The sequence below is a fragment of the Coregonus lavaretus genome, assembly GCF_964263955.1.
Source record: "Coregonus lavaretus genome assembly, contig: HAP1_SCAFFOLD_649, whole genome shotgun sequence".
Classification (NCBI taxonomy): domain Eukaryota; kingdom Metazoa; phylum Chordata; class Actinopteri; order Salmoniformes; family Salmonidae; genus Coregonus; species Coregonus lavaretus.
This window is the reverse complement of record NW_028160101.1, coordinates 218,674-240,909: the sequence shown is the minus strand read 5'-3', so window position 1 is coordinate 240,909 and position 22,236 is coordinate 218,674. Positions and strand designations below refer to the sequence as shown.

Sequence of the window (22,236 nt, the reverse complement as noted above, 5' to 3'; positions counted from 1 at the left end):
GTAAAATGCACATAAAATCAACAGTGTAATGGTTGCATTCAGTCTTGTCAGGTGAACTGTTGTGTCCTCACCTTTAGTGTAATAATTGTTCCATTATCTCCAAACTGTTCCCTTTCAACTGCTACCATGGTTATGCATATGCTTTTCATATTCATTCTGTAAAACATTTACATTCCCACGAGTGTAAAGGGTTAAGCAATGTAAACGCTTCCTCATGCATCATTTTGCCCTTTTGTTCAGCAGAAATAATAGGGGAAACGAAAATAAATTGATTGGAAAGTCCTCGCCATTTGTTTTTGAATGGAAAGTACATGTCACACCCGATTTCCAACTCGGAGTCCCACTGAGTTAGAACTGTGATAATAGAAACAACCTGTTCTGTTCCTGTTCTCCAGAATGTTCTTCCAATTCACTACCAACTGATCTCTTGTCTTCAAGTGTCACTATTAACCCACTCACAATGCCTCTTACTGCTCGTCATTTAACCTGCGAAGTTTGCCAAAGCAATACTTTACACTTAAATCACACTGCTTTAGCCTCTTGGCAAAATCTCATTACCTCAAGATTTACTGTTGTTTGAAACAGAGTTGAGTATCCACTTTCCAGGTCAGAATAGTACAGCAGTACAAACAGAAAAAGCAGGATCTCTAACTCCTCTAAACCCCTCGTGTTTGCCACTCCATAAGGAGAGTGTGGTGTCAGGCAACGCTAATAGCAACAACAACCTGATTGCTTCCATCCATGTAGTTGTTTTAAGAGGATTGTTTACATTCTGATACAGCAACTCTTTGTTTCTAGGCTGTTAAACTTTTCCAGGGCGCCTTTTTGGTCTTACGCTAATGACTTGCCATTGGTTTGTTTACCGGAGCAGTTTCGAACAGGGATTTTGAAGCAAGAACTTTTCAAACCAAGGTTTCTACTGTAGCTAGCAGGTGTAGGTAGGGTTGTGATGGTCATGGAATTTTGGATGATGGTAATTGGCTAGCCAAATGACAGCGGTCAACGTAATGACCGTTAGAATAGCAATGTAAAAAAAATATATATATATTTTTTTTTAACATTGACGTACATTTTCTCAGCTCCGCTCCTGACAAAAAAATAAATTCCATTGCATGAGCCACATCTGTTAACATCATTTGAATTAACGTTTTACATTACCATGACAATTATTGCAGCCATTGCGAGTGTACCCATGAGTTTACCAGTCAAATTGCCACACGAATGCCTGGCCGTCCTGTCTTCAGTCAGCTGTTCGTTCCACACCCAAATCCAAAAATATATATACATATTTTTTTAATTGTTATCCAAATCAAAAAATATATATACATATGTTTTTAATTGTTATCCAAATCAAAAAATATATATACATATTTTTTTAATTGTTATGACGGTTATTTTATTTTCATGAAGGTCTTCATCCATAACCTTCAGTTACATGGTTATACGGTTATTGTGCCAGCCCTAGGTGTAGACTATGCAGTGTACTGTATGGTGTGCTGCACTACTGGCAAGTGAAATGCATCACTTTCATCTAAAAATAAAGAAGTCTGTGACAACAGTTTTAATGTAGTAATTGTAGTCACCCCCCACAGACTGTGTTTGGGACGACAAATCTCATTTTGAGCGAAAGGTGCAGGAACATGTTTTAATCACTTAAAATAATGATAAAAACCAAATCTGTGTATAGAGGGCTTGTTTAGCAAATTGAATGTAAATATAAATATTTTGAATATACAGTAAGCTTACAGAATGCAATGTTAGACATCCAGGCCGAGGGAACTGATGAGCACTGAACAGGTCTGGTTGATTGTAATGAAGCCCTCGCTTACTGAAACAGGAAATCGGGAGGGAATCATCTGACTGACAACATAGTGCCATTTTATTCCTTTTTCTTTCCTCCCTCTGTCCGATTTCCAAGTTGTTGGGTGCCCTATGCTGCATGTGATCTGTCTGGGTCTGTTGTTTTTATTAGCCTGAATCAAAACAGAAAAACTGCCGCTTGTTATTTGAACGTGTTGTCTATTTCTGTCTTAAAGGGTATCTTCCAACCCCACTTTCAGCCTTTGCCCAACCCCTTAAAAAAAAGAAATGCATTCAGGTGAGAAGTAGCTCATAAATATTAATTTTGCGGGTGGGAAAACTTAGTTGTACCTGATCCCAACACTTTCTCACTAAAGCATAGTTACCAGAAGTCCCCTGGCACACTCTGATAATACAATTCTGTGTATTGCGATTATATTAGGCTCTGGACAGTTGGCTCACAGTGGTAAGGCGCTGAGTTCTTTATCTATTGCCACCTGCGGTGTAAGTTCGAATCGCCCATGGGGCACAAAAAATATATAATGAAATGTGGACTCACATTTATTGCGTTATTGCTTTGGGAAGAAAAGTGCAATCATCACCTTCAAAATGAAAATTAGGGGCTCAATTCAATCCAACCCGCATTGCAGTATTTATGCAGTAGCTCTTTTTCCAATGGTCAAATTAACTCTCAGATTGGTCTTGGGTACTGTATAAAAACCTACAACTACTACCAGGGTGACCCCTCTCACAGGTATGGTTTCACTTTTCAGAATTAATAGTATATGGGCACAGGAAAAATATCTGCCCCTTGTGGGGTTAGAACTCACAACCAGTGAACTATGAGCCAACTGTTTTAGCAGACTGTGCCAGTCATAGCGATTGGGAAAAATAGTTGGCATGACCACCATTGTCATCGGTCTTTTGACGATGGATGTAGCTACGAATATAAACGTATAATCATCATAGCCTGTTTTTTTTATTTGTAAAAGCACATAGATGTGTATGAAACTAAGCAAAAAATTTGAATTTGGTCATGTGGAAATGTGCCATACTGCCTTTTGAATTTTGTGTAACGTCAGTAGTCAAGGAAGCATCATGCAAAATATATTGGCACACTCCACTTACCAAGACCATTGCCAAATATAGTAAGCCTTGAGGTGGTACCACCCAGCTCATCTAGAAAATAGTGTATTTCATACTGAACCCCCTCCCTTGAGATGACATAGAGGCACCTTCTCAAGGTGCCTCTACATCACGATTTCAATGCTAGAGTTGAACCGCTAGGGGCAAAAAGACCTAGATTTACTACTAAAAGACCAAAATATATCACTTTTGCAACAAACTGTTAAAATGAAGACCATAATTGACGTGTTTCACTACAACTTAGCCTAAAACATCTGGTTTTCATTAATGTTACTCTTTAACAGTTAAACTTGTGTTATTTAGCTCAAGTTATTTCTGACCTTTAATATGCAAAACGTGAAGGTCATGTATGTTCAGGTCACTATTTCTTGTCAGAGCCCTTCAACTATAAGGCCCCAGTATGTGGCAGCTAGCAGGGTTTTGTGTGGCTCGGCCTCTATGGGGATACACTCAGCTGATATCTCCTCCAAACAGGGCTTTGGCTCTGCAGGCCCGGGCCTTAAATAAATTGCCATGACCTAACGCCAGTTTTAGGTGTTTAATCGCCACATTATTCAATGTGATTGTCAAATAGTTGAAGTGCTCTCGCCATGGATAAAGAAGAACCCTGGCTGCTGAACTGATTTTATTTTTTTTATCTTGAGGGAAATTCTGAAGTGAAGTCGTGAGGTCAAATAACATGGCTGTCGCCTTGAAAAGAAATACATTAGTGTGGCCTTTGTGTGAATCCCTGATTGTGCTTTTACTCTGGAAGCTTCAAGGTTATTACCCGGGTGCAGAAATCACCTTTAGGAAGTTAATATTTGACACTTCCAATGGTAGATGTATGTCAATGAATTGTTGCTTCGCTGGTGGATGTTGCAGAAGAGCTTTCTTCTTGCTTATTGATGCCTCAATATAGCATCTATGAAATTAGTGGGATATCCAGGAATCGTCATTGTTTTGTGTAGTGTAAAGATGAGTTAGACCCACATACAAAATGTAACACCCTAGTATACAGGGTAAGATCCTGTAAACTTCAGAAACTTTCATATATCATCAGTATTAAAAAAATTAGTCTATCTGTTTTTTTTTTGTGCTAGTATTTCTGCCAAAAAGAACAGCATGGTTGTTGTTACCTAAGAGCTAAATCTTTATTGTAATCCAGTAGACACCCGTCTCTACTGAAAAAATGTCTAAAGCAAGAGCCCATTAAAACAGAGGCATAATTTTCAAGTGATTACTTACCAGTGGATCATGGAATCAAAAACAGTATAAATAGGGTGAAATGGTAGCACAGGGGTTGATTAAAATGGCCATTGTAATTCTACCTCTGTGGTAATTATTTCCTCATTGTCTTGCTGTAGATGGATTTCATATGGGAAATTTCAAGCATTCAATTAGCATTTCCAGAAGTGTTGAAGCCTATTCATTGTGGATGTTTTAAACAAAAAAAGAGAGATTGAAAATACTTAAGTGAAATTATTTGATACAGTGCCTTCGGAAAGTATTCAGACCCCTTGACTTTTCCCACATTTTGTTAGGTTACAGCCTTATTCTAAAATTGATTTAAATAGTTTTTCCCCCCTCATCAATCTACACACAATACCCCATAATGACAAAGCAAAAACAGTTTTTTAGAAATGTTGCTAATTTATTACAAATAAAATAATGATATCACATTTACATAAGTATTCAGACCCTTTACTCAGTACTTTGTTGAAGCACCTTTGGCAGCGATTACAGCCTCGAGTCTTCTTGGGTATGACGCTACAAGCTTGGCACAGCTGTATTTGGGGAGTTTTTCCCCTATTCTTCTCTGCAGATCCTCTCAAGCTCTGTTGGATGGGGAGCGTCACTGCACAGCCGGTTTCAGGTCTCTCCAGAGATATTTGATCGGGTCAAGTCTGCGCTCTGGCTGGGCCACTCAAGGACATTCAGAGACTTGTCCTGAAGCCACTCCTGCGTTGTCTTGGCTTTGTGCTTAGGTTCATTGTCCTGTTGGAAGGTGAACCTTTGCACCGGTCTGAGGTCCTGAGCGCTCTGGAGCAGGTTTTCATCAAGGATCTCTCTGTACTTTGCTCTGTTCATCTTTGCCTCCATCCTGACTAGTCTCCCTGCCGCTGAAAAACATCCCCACAGCATGATGCTGCCACCACCGTGCTTCACCGTAGGGATGGTGCCAGGTTTCCTCCATACATGACGCTTGGCATTCAGGCCAAGGAGTTCAATCTTGGTTTCATTAGACCAGAGAATCTTGTTTCTCATGGTCTGAGAGTCTTTAGGTGCCTTTTGGCAAACTCCAAGCGGGCTGTCATGTGCCTTTTACTGAGGAGTGGCTTCCGTCTGGCCACTCTACCATAAAGGCCTGATTGGTGGAGTGCTGCAGAGATGGTTGTCCTTCTGGGAGGTTCTCCCATCTCCACAGAGGAACTCTAGAGCTCTGTCAGAGTGACCATCGGGTTCTTGGTCCCCTCCCTGTCCAAGGCCCTTCTCCCCCAATTGCTCAGTTTGGCCAGGCGGCCAGCTCTAGGAAGAGTCTTGGTGGTTCCAAACTTCCGCTGTGTTCTTGGGGACCTTCAATGCTGCAGAAATGTTTTGGTACCCTTCCCCAGATCTGTGCCTTGACATAATCCTGTCTCGGAGCTCTATGGACAATACCTTTGACCTCAAGGCTTGGTTTTTGCTCTGACATGCACTGTCAACTGTGGGACCTTTATATAGACAGGTGTGTGCATTTCCAAATCATGTCCAATCAATTTACTTTACCACAGGGGGACTCCATTCAAGTTGTAGAAACATCTCAAGGATGATCAATGTAAACAGGATGCACCTGAGCTCAATTTTGAGTCTCATAGCAAAGGCTCTGAATAGTTATGTAAATAAGTTATTTCTGGGTTTTTTGTTTGTCATTATGGGGTATTGTGTGTAGATTGCTGAGGATTTTTATTTAATCAATTTTAGAATAAGGCTGTAATGTAACAAAATGTGGAAAAAGTCAAGGGGTCTGAATACTTTCCAAAGGCCACCTTTCCAAGAAGTCAGTTCGTGTACCATCCATTTATGTACTGAAATCTCATACACAAGTATTTCTAATGTGTGGGATATCAGATATCACCGTCATAATTCAAACACAAGGTTATTGGCTATGGAGAACGAAAGAAACAAAGACTATGGAGAACGAAATATTGATTGTTTTGCAGTGTTGGAGGAAGGATTTGAATACTCAAACACATTCAAATTATTGTCAGTTTTCTAATAATAGTAAAACACACTGGCCTAGATCTCATTCCCTAGTTTACCTGTCTTCTTGGAGCAGTCAGAGCAGGTGTCCATAGAGCTCCACTATATCAACTCTACTACAAAGGCTCTGCTGCATTCCCTGAACAGCAATGCCCTAGTGCAGCTCCACTCTGTTGGCTCCCAAACCAACCCCACAACACAGCACAGGGGTAGTGCCTTGGAGAAGAGAGAAGGAAAGCTCACACACACACATGGGGGCCCACATCAAATGAGAGTGGTGCAGGGGGGGATTACTTGGCCTCTAACAGGGTTTTGGCTCCAACATTAAGGTTAAAACCCTTTTCTATTACAGAGATCTCTAGTGATGTTGCCCCTCCTGTGCCCCCATCGTGTTTGCAGGTTCACCACCTCTCTGGTAGGTCATTCTGTCAGGGCTCTGATCACTGGACTGTGACTGGGGACCCGGCTGGGCTGGCTCCATTCAGACACAGTGCAGACGGCGCTCCCCGGCTAGAGCTGAAATCAATACGGCCGTCTCCGTTAAAAACCCACTCAGAGGCAGACTAGCACCTCTGTCCCCTAGTCTGATCACACAGCTTAAGGCCCTGATTGGCACCTCTGAAGACAAAGACCATTGACCCACAGCTGTCCCATTAGCTTTGGTTAATGCTCAGATTGATACTGAGCAAATAAAGGTACCATGTCTATAGATATTTTTTATAGACTGACGGCCCCATACAGACCCTATATTGGCTGGCCGTTATGGACTGCTCAGTTTTGCCAAGTTTCTTTTGTCGTTTTTTGTTGTTACTGTGTGTTGATTTGAAATGCATCTGTCCTCCTCTCCAGTGCTGTTAGTACTGCAATGCCCTCCCTCCAGATGCATTGTGCCCCGTTTGAATTTCAAACAAGTCAGTTTCCTGTGGAACTTGTAGCTAACTTCAGCATAGAGATTTAGAAATTGGTGGAATCTGTGAGTCATCGATTGAACTGAAACTGAAAATACTCCCCGTTCTCCTCATCCCCCCTCCCTCTCTTCACTCCACTTCTCTGTTGCTTAGTTTTGGTTTTGAGTCGTCAGAGAGAGGGTGGAGCACTCTGCGAGCTTGGAGTCTGGCAGCTCCCCTAGGCCTGCTCTGAGTCACGTCATAATTGATCTTTCTAGAAAATGTGGTAGCTGCCTGTGTAAAGCCTAAATCTGTGCAAGATGTGCACTTTCTCAAACTTGTGAAGACATTTTTACATTTGATTTTACTACATTCCTCTTTTGGTCTCAGATGGAAACAGATTGGGGAAAAATTGGGATTTGATAAAGCTTAAGACAGAAATGGAGGGAGAAAAGACTGCATTTAGTGTCATTCAGCAGCGCTCAGGTTTTAAGGCTGTGGTGGATGTCCTTGATCTGTTCTGTTATGCTACATTAGCACTACTCAAATTAGCAGCACACCAAATTCCACACAACACAAGAGGGGAAAAGAGAAGAACTTCAATGCCTGTGCGCTTTTGCCTTTTGTGCAATGTGAATGATTTTCCTCTCAATGTGATTAATTTAAGAGAAAATGGCATCTCATTGGGTGTTTTTAATGATTTAGATAGCAGTCAGACATATTCATCTCGCCAAATGTTCCGTTTTGAAATCGAAGGATAATTGATGATAGCCTCCACCTTCCCCAAGAGCGCCTGAAAGGTTCAGGTTGTCGAATCAAGCTCTTGTCTTTCAAGTTGCTTTCTCCACTGTAAAATGTAATTAAGCAGAACAAAGTCCGAAGGGGTTATTTTTTTCCCTCAATCAGCGGCGAAATTACCAAATTTGAAGTTAGTAAATCCCAGACGCCCTGCTTTCCTTGTCATTGTTATCAAGAGAGCGTGAGAGGGGCAGTCTAAAAGAGGGAAGGAAAGAGACTGGGGGAAAAAAATAAAAGAGGAATGGTTCAGAAAATTAAAACACTCAAGTGTCAGATCACTACAGCAGGTTACATTTTGAAGAACCAAATTTGAATGATAATTTGTCACAAATAATTAAGTGTGCCACGGTGAAAAACAGCTGAGTAATAGTGACTTTCCTCATTCAAAACGGCAGGAAAATAAGACATGAGCGTAGATATGGTTGTTTCTCCAGGAATGAGATGCTATATTATACAATACCCTCAGAATAGAGGATAGGCGGTCTAATTGAGTTACAACAGTTCTGTCACATAACATCTCACATCTTGCTGAAAGAGTATCCTATCAGAGAAGGTAATTTAGTTTCCTCAACAAGCACAGATGGCCTATCGTCACTAGGCTAAGATAAATAGAGCTGTGTGTGATCAGTTGGAAGGTTACTTTTTTAGTATAGGAGTGATCTGACATTACCACGACAACCACGATTGTCACATGTTTTATTCTATTGAAGCAAGATTCATTTTCCTGTTACGCTGCATGTGTTGAATGTCTTCCTGCTATACTAAATGTTATGGTGAATGCTAGTCTGTCTCCATTAATTACAGTTAGACTAGGCTAGTTGGACTAGCTTATCCAGGCTATTCTAAGCTACAGCACCCTAACACTCAGCAACATTTTCACGCTAGATTTTCTATTTAATCAATTTGAATGCAATTCAAATGCAATTTGTACGCCTGATATTTGCATGTACAATGATCACAGCCTGGGTTGTGTTGAGTTGGAATAGTCGAAAGGACAATTCATGATGATTCTGACATTGCTTGTCCCTTCTAACAACCTGTCCTCCGACACAATAAAGAAAGTCCTTGTCACGGAGTTGGAAGGTCAAACCGTAAATGAGCATTGATATGCCGAAGGAACATTTTAATCAGAGCCTTTGTAATAACATTCATGGTCCTATTTTTCCCCCTCTTCTCTACATATAATTCCCCTGGTTTTGAGTCTATAAATATGGGAATGGGAGATGTATAATTTCTAATGAGAAAATATATCCCTTTGGATTGAGCTGCCCAGCCAGCCAGACATTACAGGGCTGTTTGTTAGGAGGGGAAACACCACCCCAGGCTGTTTAGGGGATGATGAGACCGCTGCTAGGTCATTGGCACATTCACAAATTAGCATTTCGATCAACCAGGTATACGGCCAGAACATGTATAGGAGACATGTTTATAATATGTACTGTAATGGTTACGAAGATAAACAAACAAGTTGATTTAGAAAGAAATGCTCCTGTTGGATTAGTTTACATCTTGCTTATAATATTTGTCTGTTTTTTTCCTGTGAGTATTCCACTTTCCACAGTGCATTCCACAGTGCATTTTGACTCACAAACCACAAGCATGGTGTATCTGGCTAGCTATTAGGAGATGGGGCTGGATGGATCTGTTTAGCCTGCTGACATGTGTCATTTGAATAACTATGTATGTTCCTTATGACAGGCATCCTAATAGGTCTCTGCAAACAGATCTCTCTCTCTCTCTCTCTCTCTCTCTCTCTCTCTCTCTCTCTCTCTCTCTCTCTCTCTCTCTCTCTCTCTCTCTCTCTCTCTCTCTCTCTTAAAATTAAAAAGGCTTGAGCCATAGAAACACAGCGCTCTAGTTTTCACTCCAATCCAGCTCCTGCCTTACGTGTATGACTTACAGTGTAGTAATGTGCAAATTAGAATTTCCAAGCTGCCCTGTTTTGACCTCTTAGTTATATTTCCGGTACCTGTACTATTTTAGAATTACTGTTTATACAGCACATTTGAGTTGATGTTCATAAATATACCTGTGTCTTCCTGGTGGGTCCATGTGATATACTTCCCACGGGGGGGCCAGTATGAAAAAATATATATAATAATGTATGCACTAACTGTAAGTCACTCTGGATAAGAGCGTCTTCTAAATGACTAAAATGTAAATGTAAATATACTCCTTGTGTTTTTTGGGTGCGATTTTGAATTCTTCCTATAGGACCTATTTTCTGCCCCACAAAAAAAAGTTGATGTTTATACACAGTTTTACATACAGAGCGATCCCGCACACAGACCGTAGTGCTCTCTAGGCGCATTGGCGCTGCGGTCCCCATGGCGTGGGGTACTACTCGCTGAAGACTTGGTGACAAATGGCAATTATATTTGTGTGTTCTTCATGAATCCATCATACACTGGCCTTTTTAAAAATGCTCCCAAGATATTTGAGCCTGTCAGATACAAGGGACCAAATTGGGATGCTGCTTAGACAGTCAAGAACCACTCACCCCCAGTTCCCGGTGATATGTTTGACAGCCTGTGTAGAGGAATACTCCATGTATTATTCAACTACAAATGTACACTCTCAACAGTTGTTGATGTGTTAGAAATAGGGTGGTTAGAAGTCCAATTTGAAGTGTTTTTTCCTCTCCTAAACATGGTGTTTTAATGCGATCTGTCAGGTTGTGTATTTCCACCAGCTCCGAACAGGTTTTTGTGGTAAACCACACAACTGTTCAATTTTAATCGCTTATGATTTTTTAAACGTGTGGGAGTTGTTCATTTTTTTATGGGAGATATGTTTTCTTGTCCGGATAGGAACACTGACTTTGCAGTGCATTTATATTACATAGGCATTTATATTGTATACCCGATCTATAGAGTATACAATTGTTATCCAAGTTGATATTGTCTGTTGCTGCTTGTTCTATGTCTCTATTATTACCAGAAGGAGTTATACCGTATATTCTACTTGGTTCAGTGTGGTTGCATGGTTCATCATGTCATCATCTTTGGCAGGATCATCATTACTGTGATCAATGATTATGAATATTACCCTGTTCCTGTTCATTCATCTTAGTCTCCCATTGCCTTCTCTGGATAAAAATAAAACTATTTGCCAGAGAGACTGGGAACCTGTACCTCGAAATGTGTCTTCACAGGCTCGCACTTGAACCACTTTCTAGGCTTTCTAGTGTGTCAGAAACCCAAACCACTGCTTTTTTTATGCAGTGGTTTCCTAATAACAATTTATACTTTGTAAATTGAAAGCTTGACTTTCTCCAAAGGGAAATGTAATTATGCTGGCTGAGGCAGAGAATAGACAGACTGTGGTGTGGGTTGGTCGTTTGTGGATGCCTCCATGACCTCTGTATGAGAAAAGAGACTGCTTTATTACACCAGCTGCTATGGGTAATTTATTTCATAGGCAAGTGTCGTCTTTTAGGCCAGAGTGTGGCGTCACATAGGCCTGCCTACATACTTCAGTAAAGGCTATTGAGCTTAAGATAACTTATTATAAATAAAAAAACGTTTACCCCTTTTTCTCCCCAATTTCGTGGTATCCAATTGGTCGTTAGTCTTGTCTCATCGCTGCAACTCCCCTACGGACTCGGGAGAGGCGAAGGTCGGGAGCCATGCGTCCTCCGAAACACAACCCTGCCAAGCCGCACTGCTTCTTGACACACTGCTCGCTTAACCCGGAAGCCAGTCGCACCAATGTTACGGAGGAAACACCGTCCAACTGACGACCGGAGTCAGCTTGCAGGCGCCCGGCCCGCCACAAGGAGTTAGTAGAGCACGATGAGACAAGGAAATCCCGGCCAGCCAAACCCTCCCTTAACCCGGACAATTGTGCGCCGCCTCATGGGTCTCCCGGTCACGGCCGACTGTGACACAGCCTGGGATCGAACCAGAGGCTGTAGTGACGCCTCAGCACTGCGATGCAGTGCCTTAGACCGCTGCGCCACTCGGGAGGCCAGTTTAAGATAACTTTTGTACTGGTTATAGTATGGTGTGTTCGCTGCCGATTCTGAATTCCACTGTTACAAAATGTGCCTTATTACAGAATAGATTGTTGATGTTCACTATGTAAGAACAAAGTTGATATTTCACAAGTTACATGTGGATATGGCGAAAGAAAACAACAGCAATTGTTGAATCTCCTTGTTAGCCATCCGTAGTTTTGCTAACAATGTCACGTAAAAAGCTGTCAAATCCATCATCCTGGGTTTATATCGGAACATAATGAATTCTCCTTTGTGCCAACCAGTTGTCTAATTCAAATTGCATGGAAACCTGATCCCAAAAGTCTATATTTGTTTATAGAGGCAGCGTGCGGACCACTGTACGAGGAGACAAAGCAGTGTCTGTTTTTAATTGCATTGTTTTACATCTACATTCTCGTCAGAGAGGTCTCCCTGGGTGCTGAGAGTGTGTTGTAAAAAAGAGGTGGGCTAGAACTCGATTTTCCTTTCTCTTGTTAACAGTAATTGCACTAGTTGGTGAGCACACAGGAAAGAAAGAACGGGCATATTCAGACCGCTGTTTGGTGCATCCACTTTGACTTGGAGAAGTTCAGGTACAGTAGTAGCACTCTACAAATCAACACTAGATCGTGTGGCTGTCGCCAACAAAAAGTTCCCCTGTGATTGTTGTATTGCCGTACGGGCCGCCACTTGTACAATACAGCACTCGCACCCTAAAATGCAGAGTTTGTAAGAAAAAGGGAAAAAAAGAACGAGGGAGAAACACAAAAAAAGAGATGAATAATTCAACGGAGATCAATAAGTCACCATGCTGCTACTTCTCTCTGCTTTCCTTTCCGGTGCAGATGGAAGGTAATGCAGGAGCTAGCTCCCTGTAGAGCTGAATGTGCAGGAGTCGCTTCCCCTTCTTCCACTGGAAATGTCACCGCTCCCTTTATTTTATCAGATGGCCCGACGTTCATTCTTCGGTGGTTGACTCTTCATGGCTGGCTGCTGCCTGTCACACGTGGAGCGACTGTAAGAGTGTAAAGAGCCAGCGCTTTGAGAAAGGGGAAGCTAAATCACTACACTACTGTAGCAGAGGCAGGAATGCAGGATCAGTCTCTCTCTCTCTCTCCATCTTTCTCTTAACTCACCTGGGTGCTGCTCCAAGAAAACGCTTGTTCCCTCACTGTTCACCTACAGGGATACTGTACTGTGTGATCATGTGGCTGTGTGAGGGTTGTAATCCTCTTCTGTGCTCCTTTATTTGTTAAGGCTCCATAATGGCAGTACTAAAAAGGAGAGTTATTGAAGGTTTAGCCTCGGGATTCCCGTATCTGTTCTGATGGTATGAAAAGATCAAAACAAGAAATCTTGAGGGTTACAAAAAAGTTACCTTAAGTGACTTACTTGATACTTGTCATGAACACCCAACATAACAAAGACAGTCAGTACCTTGAACGTTCTAAACATCCTCCTCAAACCCAGAATCTAGCTATAAAATCTTAGTAGAGAATAAATGCGATGTTCTCAGTCAAACATGCTACATGCTGAAAGCACAGTAAGTGCTCTCGAACTGAAAAGAGAGGAGTGTAACATTTTTTAAATAACTTTTCCCGTCCAGCTCAACCTCAGCCGCTGCCCCAGCCAACCGCCTCTGCGCAGGGAGAGCCCGACGAGGGAGGAGAAGATGCTGCTTCTGCCAGGAGTCAAAATGGCCACCAATCCTCCACCGGCCTGAGTAACAGCGATGGAATCCACCGGAAATGTTCCTGTGGGGCAGAGCAGCACAGGAAGCAGCACCCATCGCCCGGCGTCTCCCAGAAGATGCAGAGCCAGCTTCGTTCCAGTCTGTCGGTCAACAGCGACAGCAGCAGACGGAGTAAAGGAAGCTCCACCGGATCCCAGAAGCCTGGGACGCTGCCAGAGGGTGAGTTATTAGTACTGGGCGCCGACTGTACACACAAATACTTCTTATATAGAACACACACACACTCTCACCAGGAGGTAAGTACTGTGCTCCAACTTCAGGTCATTAGAGTCACTCACACACTAATCACACAATGAACACACACTTCCCTCATCTGCTTGGCTTGACTGTCCCCTAACACTTCATCAACACCTTTAGTGCAGGTCTTCCACCATTTAACATGCCATTTGTCGAGGGGACAGAATAGACGGTCAAAAGTTGACAGATTCTCTCAGTTCTCTTATTTTAATGATGAAATTGGTCAAGGCCTGCCTAATATGGCTTTATTTTCCTCAACAACAACTGAAAGGATGTATTTTAGAATTCAGGGGGAACCATCATTTTCTAAGGTGTTGTGCGGAGGTGAGTGCAGTAATGAAGGTGATTGGTGTTCTGAATGACTAATGGTCAGCAAGGTGTGACCTTCTAATGAGGCTGAGCTGCCCAGGGTGCCTGCGAAGTGGCATCCCTCCTTCCACACCTCCCTCCCTCTGCATGGGTCTGTCCTCCAGTCTACAGCCCGACTGTGGCTCCTCATTAACAGTGGCTCTGTCCATCTGTGAATCACACACACATTCTCTTTTTACCTTGTAACAGCTGTCTGCTATCTGTTATCTGCTATCCATTATCTAACCTGCCTGCTGCTCCCTGCTTATCATCGCCTCGTCTCTGAGTCCGCTCGCTTTGTCTTTTACTTTGTCTTATAGAGGAAGAAGGAGAAAAAATAAGATAGATGATAAGTGTGAAATATGTGATACAGTGAGCTCTAAAGTATTGGGAAAGTGACACATTTTTTGTTATGTTGGCTCTGTACTCCAGCACTTTGGATTTGAAATGATACAATGACTGAGGTTAAAGTGCAGACTGCCAGCTTTAATTTGAGGGTATTTTCGTCTATATCGGGTGAACCGTTTAGAAATTACAGCACTTTTTGTACATACAATGAGGGAAAAAAGTATTTGATCCCCTGCTGATTTTCTACGTTTGCCCACTGACAAAGAAATGATCACATTATAATTTTAAATGTAGGTTTATTTGAACAGTGAGAGACAGAATAACAACAAAAAAATCCAGAAAAACGCATGTCAAAAATGTTATAAATTGATTTGCATTTTAATGAGGGAAAGAAGTATTTGATCCCTCTGCAAAACATGACTTAGTACTTGGTGGCAAAACCCTTGTTGGCAATCACAGAGGTCAGACGTTTCTTGTAGTTGGCCACCAGGTTTGCACACCTCAGGAGGGATTTTGTCCCACTCCTCTTTGCAGATCTTCTCCAAGTCATTAAGGTTTCGAGCCTGACGTTTGGCAACTCGAACCTTCAGCTCCCTCCACAGATGTTCTATGGGATTAAGGTCTGGTGACTGGCTAGGCCACTCCAGGACCTTAATGTGCTTCTTCTTGAGCCACTCCTTTGTTGCCTTGGCCGTGTGTTTTGGCTCATTGTCATGCTGGAATACCCATCCACGACCCATTTTCAATGCCCTGGCTGAGGGAAGGAGGTTCTCACCCAAGATTTGACGGTACATGGCCCCGTCCATCGTCCCTTTGATGCGGTGAAGTTGTCCTGTCCCCTTAGCAGAAAAACACCCCCAAAGCATAATGTTTCCACCTCCATGTTTGACAGTGGGGATGGTGTTCTTGGGGTCATAGGCAGTATTCCCCCTCCTCCAAACACGGCGAGTTGATGCCAAAGAGCTCCATTTTGGTCTCATCTGACCACAACACTTTCACCCAGTTATCATCTGAATCATTCAGATGTTCATTGGCAAACTTCAGACGGGCATGTGCTTTCTTGAGCAGGGGGACCTTGCGGGCGCTGCAGGATTTCAGTCCTTCACGGCATAATGTGTTACCAATTGTTTTCTTGGTGACTATGGTCCCAGCTGCCTAGAGATCATTGACAAGATCCTCCCGTGTAGTTCTGGGCTGATTCCTCACCGTTCTCATGATCATTGCAACTCCACGAGGTGAGATCTTGCATGGAGCCCCAGGCCGAGGGAGATTGACAGTTCTTTTGTGTTTCTTCCATTTGCGAATAATCGCACCAACTGTTGTCACCTTCTCACCAAGCTGCTTGGCGATGGTCTTGTAGCCCATTCCAGCCTTGTGTAGGTCTACAATCTTGTCCCTGACATCCTTGGAGAGCTCTTTGGTCTTGGCCATGGTGGAGAGTTTGGAATCTGATTGATTGATTGCTTCTGTGGACAGGTGTCTTTTTATACAGGTAACAAGTTGAGATTAGGAGCACTCCCTTTAAGAGTGTGTTCCTAATCTCAGCTCGTTAACTGTATAAAAGACACCTGGGAGCCAGAAATCTTTCTGATTGAGAGGGGGTCAAATACTTATTTCCCTCATTAAAATGCAAATCAATTTATAACATTTTTGACATGCGTTTTTCTCGATTTTTTTGTTGTTATTCTGTCTCTCACTGTTCAAATAAACCTACCATTACAATTATAGACTGATCATTTCTTTGTCAGTGGGCAAACGTACAAAATCAGCAGGGGATCAAATACTTTTTTCACTCACTGTAGGCCCCCCATTTCAGGGGACCAAAACTATTGGGACAAAATTCACTTATGTGTATTCATAGCACACAATGATTACATCAAGCTTGTGACTCCTACAAACTTTTTGGATGCATTTGCTGTTTGTTTTGGTTATGTTTCAGATTATTTTGTGCCCAATAGAAATTAATGGTAAATAATGTATTGTGTCATTTTGGAGTCACTTTTATTGTAAATAAGAACAGAATGTTTCTAAACACTTCTTCATTAATGTGGATGCTAGTCCTGAATGATACCCTCAAATTAAAGCTGACAGTCTGCACTTTAACCTCATAGTCATTGTATAATTTCAAATCCAAGGTGCTGGAGTACAGAGCCAAAACAACAAAATACTTTTGGAGCTCACTGTAAATGTGTTTTTATATGGATTGGGGAATTTGAGATTGTTTGTCTTCACCAAGGTTAAGCTATTTGACATATGCAGCAGATTAATGGTAGGGCTAAGGTTGACAAGTGAAAGAGTTCCCTATAAATAAAAGGTATGATACGAGTTAAATATTCACCAATGATGTATTCCACAGGGGTCATGTTTTTCTTCCACGTCTTAATTGGCAAAGAAAAATAGCAGCAACAGTTCAATAAGTCTGTCTCATTACAGCTTTTGTGTTGGTTATTTTTCGACTTGTGTTTTCTAAATCAATATGTTCACACTCAAGTATTTATTTCCCGGCGGAAAACAGCAAGCTGTTGTGTTTGAATGTTTACATGGATTACCATAATCTGTTTGCCTGTGAAATTAGCTACTAAACAGCCCCTATGAACACTAGAAAAATAAAGCTCCACTAGAAGGGAACCTAGCTCAGGGGATTCTAGAGCAGAGCATTCTTGGCACATGTTCTCTGGCACAGAAATAAAGCTGTGATAACAGTTCTGTAGACGCTACTGACTGAAGACTCGTTTACCACTCGTCTTTTATTCAGGCTGGGGGTCGGTTGGGGCCTTTTTGAGGTTTTTATTTGTTGTATAATCCATTATATGATTTTTGAGCTCCTTTTTAAGTCCCATTCAATTCTTTTTAAGGCCTTTGTGGTGACTGAATTGGAATGCTTTCTTTGCGCCAACTTCACACCTTGGTTTGTGTGTATATTCCCCGTAGCCACAAGTTTGACCCTCATTCATGCATTATGGACTTGCACTCTAAAGACTACTGCATGGGGTGGGCCTCTCCTCTCAATCGCTATCTCTCACCCTCCCTCTCTCCCTCCCTGTGCCGGGCAGGCAGCTAGGCAGTATCCTGGCCCTCCACCCAACAGTCTCTCTTCATTTGAATGTTTTCGCTTGGCTCGATGGTGTGCACCCATTCCAGCTTGTTTTATGTCATGCTGTTCCTCTTTTTGATGTGAGCCTTTTGGAGTTTTTTTCCCAGATGTCTCAAACTATATCCTCTGAGGCGCTCGCTGCTGTTTTTGGCCCTCCAGAATCTGGGCATTTTCGCCGCGGCCTGACATTAAACATGAACGCTCTCTCACTGAGGCGGTGTCAATTTGCGCCGTATTTTTCTTTGTGGTAGGAGAGATGTCTGGCGTTCTTGTGTACATGACCCAGCCCCCCTCGCCCCCTTCCTCGCTCCCTTCTGTACGGCTCTCACTAATCGCTGCTGTTGAATTATACATCCAAGTGAATAGCTAACTAAGATGCCCCAACTACTTGATGCTATGGACAGTATTTAGATCATTTTGTATCAGAACATAGTGTACTGTGCTGGTGCTAGCTTAATTATTATTACTTTCAAGGTTTTAGATGCTTTTAGGTTTCATCATTTGACATTGGCAAAGTTCTACTCATTTCACTTTCTCTAGTAGTACACAATAGCTTTAAGCGCTAGAATACGGTGCACAATATGTATAGGCACAGTATCATGAATTAATATTTTTTAATAACTTAATGTCATCGTTTCAAATATTGAAATATGAAGCATTTCTTTTAAAGTGTCTCCGTTGTAGTTGCCTATGATAATTAGCGTTCAAACATCTTGGGGAACACAATTGTATCGTTCATGTTGGCATTCTCTGGTTTGTATCCGATACAGCGCTACTGGTCAAGCTCTGCGGCCTGCCTGTGTGAGGGAACAGGAGAAAAAAAACGACTTTGATTAAACAAACATGAGCATTCAGCATTCCTCTCCTCTTTTCCTTCTCCTTCGCTCTCTTCCTCAAACCCAGTCAAAAAGGTGCCCTGTCTTTCTGATAGGCTGATGGTCTGATGAAAGTTATGCAAATGAATTCTGTTTGTATTGGCATTTCTCTGCATCCATATAATGTCTTGCAGCTCCCAAGCTCTGCTGGGCCTTGTGTAGAGGTGCATGTTCTGGCCGGAGGGTGTGGTGGGGAGAGCCTTCTCAGCTCCTTGCATGGTACAGAAAACATTATGGCAGAGGAGATCTGTGACTTAGTACCCAGGACTTAGTTGAATAGATCATCTTTGTACTAACGTTGTTTAAATTGCTTGCATGTGCTTTGATTATTTTAATCCTACCTGTTCTTTACTTATTGTTTTGCTTAAATCTGTTGTCCGTCTGTCTATTTTTTGTTTTTACTGTGTACCAGCTGACTTTCATGTAACGGATGTTAGTGCATGACATCACTTACATTCTGTAAAATGTTTAACACCACTGAACAAAAAACGGAATAATAAATTCCATAAAATAAAACAACAGAGAGGAGGGTTCTCCATCCGTTCATTGGAAAACAACAGTGATTTGGTGTCATGCTCCCCAGCCACGTAAAAGGTCTAAAAAGAGGTTCAATGTTAATCAGTGATGAGAAAAACGGCAGCATTAGCACAACAATTTGCCAGGGAGAAGAATTCGGACTTTGCTAATCAGCTTTACGTAATCAAGTCTGTGCATTTGCATGATAATTCCCCAATTATTCAGAAAGCTGCTAATCACAACTCAAAAGTGGAATTGAGTCCCTTTGGAATTTTTCCTGATTCCCTTTGGCTCTCCTTCCTCCTCCCTGCTTAGTCTGCTCCTTCTACGCAGCTTACACTCTCTTTTATGCACCTGAATGCACACACACAGGTGCACGCCCACACAATACACACACACATACACACACAGTCATGGGCACAGTTTCATCCATAGAGATACAATATTCTACTATTGAATATACTACTGTTGTTCCATTTCATTCTGTGGTTTCATCTGTTTTGTTTTGTCAGTTAATAGTGAGAGTCTGTTATATTGACCTGTTTACTGTTAGGACATTATCATACTGTACGTGTCGGCGTAATTGGCCAGTCTGATTTGTGACTGTATAACTGCTTGAGCCCTGCTCAAGGCTTCTGATTACCAAGGACCAGGGATTAACTCGCTCTGTTCCAGGCAGGGGTTTTAATCAGATTTTTTCCCACTGGCTTTTAATAGGCTTTTGTTCTTGTTTTCTGTTTGTTTTCTTTGTATTTGATCATGCTTTGTGTGGTTTTCTGTGTTTCTCATTCATCCTTCATCCTCCATCCGTCTCTATGGACATGGTGTGTGTTGGACCCAGACTGCTGTGTCCACTGCATCCTGGCCTGTCTGTTCTGTGAGTTCCTGACCCTGTGCAACATGGTGGTGGCCCAGGCTAGCTGTGGCACCTGCACCTCGGAGGCCTGCTGCTGCTGCTGCTGCGCTGAGGACATGGGAGACGACTGCAACTGCCCCTGCGACGACATGGACTGTGGCATCATGGACGCCTGCTGCGAGTCCTCCGACTGCCTGGAGATCTGCATGGAGTGCTGCGGCATCTGCTTCCCCACATAGGAAGGACCATGATGGGGGATGGGATTGGGAAGTATGGCCGTAGTGCTACTGCTACCTGTACTTTACACTCCAGCAGAGAGGGAGGGAGAGAGGAAAAGTGTGTGTGGGCTAATGGGTGGGTGTGTGTGTGTGTGTGTGTTCGCGTATGTGTGTGTGTGTGTGTGTGTACAAGTGCTTGTGTGTGTCTTCTTGATATAAGCCCACACAGAGAGATGTATTAATCTACACTGGGCCTCTCTGCCAACATGGCCAAGCAGGGGCCAAAAATAGTTTATAAATGCTTTTGTTACGTACCACAAGTATAAACATGTTATATGAAAATGTAATTTACCAAAGTGTGTGTTTAATGTTGACATATGTTAATCAGCTCTTTAAAAAGTATTACCTTAGATGCCTTATTGAATAGGAAGATCATCTCTATCACTTCAGGAATACTGTCCGACTGAAAGTTTTCTTATTTTTCACTACCAAAATGTCAATTCCTGACACTAAACCAAAGGAATACATGTTTTACCTTGATATTTAGCAGCCTTTTAGTGTTTTTAGTCAGTATATCTGTATGACACTGTAATAACTTTATGTGATGTTTCTGGGATGTGTTTTTCCTTTTCATATTAATACACTTTAAATTAGAGGCATTGTATAAGAACTACAAGACACACATTCATGAACAATTTGCAACAACAGATCAGGACAGCCGTAGGTATAGTCCATATCTACTGTAGTTTGATAAACGATACGTATTGAAAAGCTTCATGTAAAGGAAGTTTGAAGATCAGCACTAAATCAGGTAGATTAGTGTATACCTTTTCTGTTAACAATGTATTTAATCCAGATATCAGTTTTTGTTCTGTATCATTTAAATTGTGTAAATAATGTACGTGCTTTGTAGGACACATTTTAGTTGTCTTTTGGATTCAAGTGTGCTTGAGTTACTTACATAACTGCACAAATGGAGCTCCATTATGTATAACCAATGCTAATCTCGTACACCCAGAACTAAAATCTTTGTTGCTTGTTAGTTGTCGCATCTCAGTCTTTTGACAGATGTTACGATGCCATTTATGTTACGTAGTCTGTCCACGAGAGATTCAACTTCTGCTAATAGCAAAATATCTACCTATATCAACAAATCTCTTTTTGAGAAGGGTTGATGGATGACAGGCAGGGTTAACTATAGGGTTAACGTGGAGTTAAAGGACATCTGGGTTGTCAGGCTTTGGAGTATGCTGTTATTAGATCAGAGGAGATTTTGATTTAGGCCTTCCGTCAGCAGTTCACTCCAGATATGAGTAGTATTATTCTTGTCAGATTGTTCCTGATTGTTGGCCTGATATAACTAATGATTAATGAACATTTGAGTTATACTGTAGCGTGCGCCCTCACGCAATGTTAAAGCCATATTGTTGGAAATGATGGTTTTAGTCTATCCTAAAGACTCTCACCGTGGTTTTCACCTGTCAGTCTTTCAAGCCGTGAATTTACTGGATATACATTGGAAATACTGGCTTCCTGGAATATGCAAGGGATAAGAAATTTGTCCGACTGGTGAATTGCACAACATTTTCTCATTGTAGAAAGCAAAATGTTATGACAATCATGTTTTTATATTGTTGACAATCAATTATTTGCTCTGTCTTACACTCACTTTGATTACATACTGTACGGTACGACTGTTACTTCTGTGATGTTATTTAGCATGTATTTGGGATACTGCCTCAGTATTACTTGTTCAAATGCACTCTTTAGAAACAGAAAGTGATAAGGAATTAAAACATGGCTGACCCTGTTTGCCATAAGCGGCTTTTGGATTACAAGTGAATGACTCACAACACAATAAGGAAATATTCTGGGCTGTCAGATTCAGAGGAGAAGAGAATCCTAAACTAATGCACAAAATTCTGTGTATCAAGTTGAGTTTGTGGTGAATCATTTTCTCAGTCTCGAAGAAGAGATTTGCTTTGATGTTGTTTTAGTGATACTTAACACAGGGACTCATTAGTGTGTTGCTTTTCTAAATGGGAATGTTCCTTCACTTCACACCATTAAAGGTAATGTGCTGTCAAATCTTAGGCCTACTTCTCTAATGGTGGATTGTTATTATGTTTAAAGGAGTTGGAAGGACACCTCCGCAGACA

At 41.8% G+C, this 22,236-nt stretch overlaps 1 protein-coding gene across 1 annotated transcript in view; it reads left to right on the top strand.

Moving 5' to 3' along the window:
* The window catches only part of LOC311122146 (myoD family inhibitor domain-containing protein-like), a 29,818-nt gene extending 7,916 nt beyond the window's left edge, over positions 1-21,902 (top strand). The window contains exons 4-5 of the mRNA XM_084196548.1: positions 13,439-13,744; positions 19,845-21,902. Coding sequence (XP_084052674.1) covers positions 13,439-13,744; positions 19,845-20,098 — 560 coding nt within the window. The 3' untranslated portion in view covers positions 20,099-21,902. The remainder of the gene's footprint in view (positions 1-13,438; positions 13,745-19,844) is intronic.
* Positions 21,903-22,236: the final 334 nt, after the last annotated feature.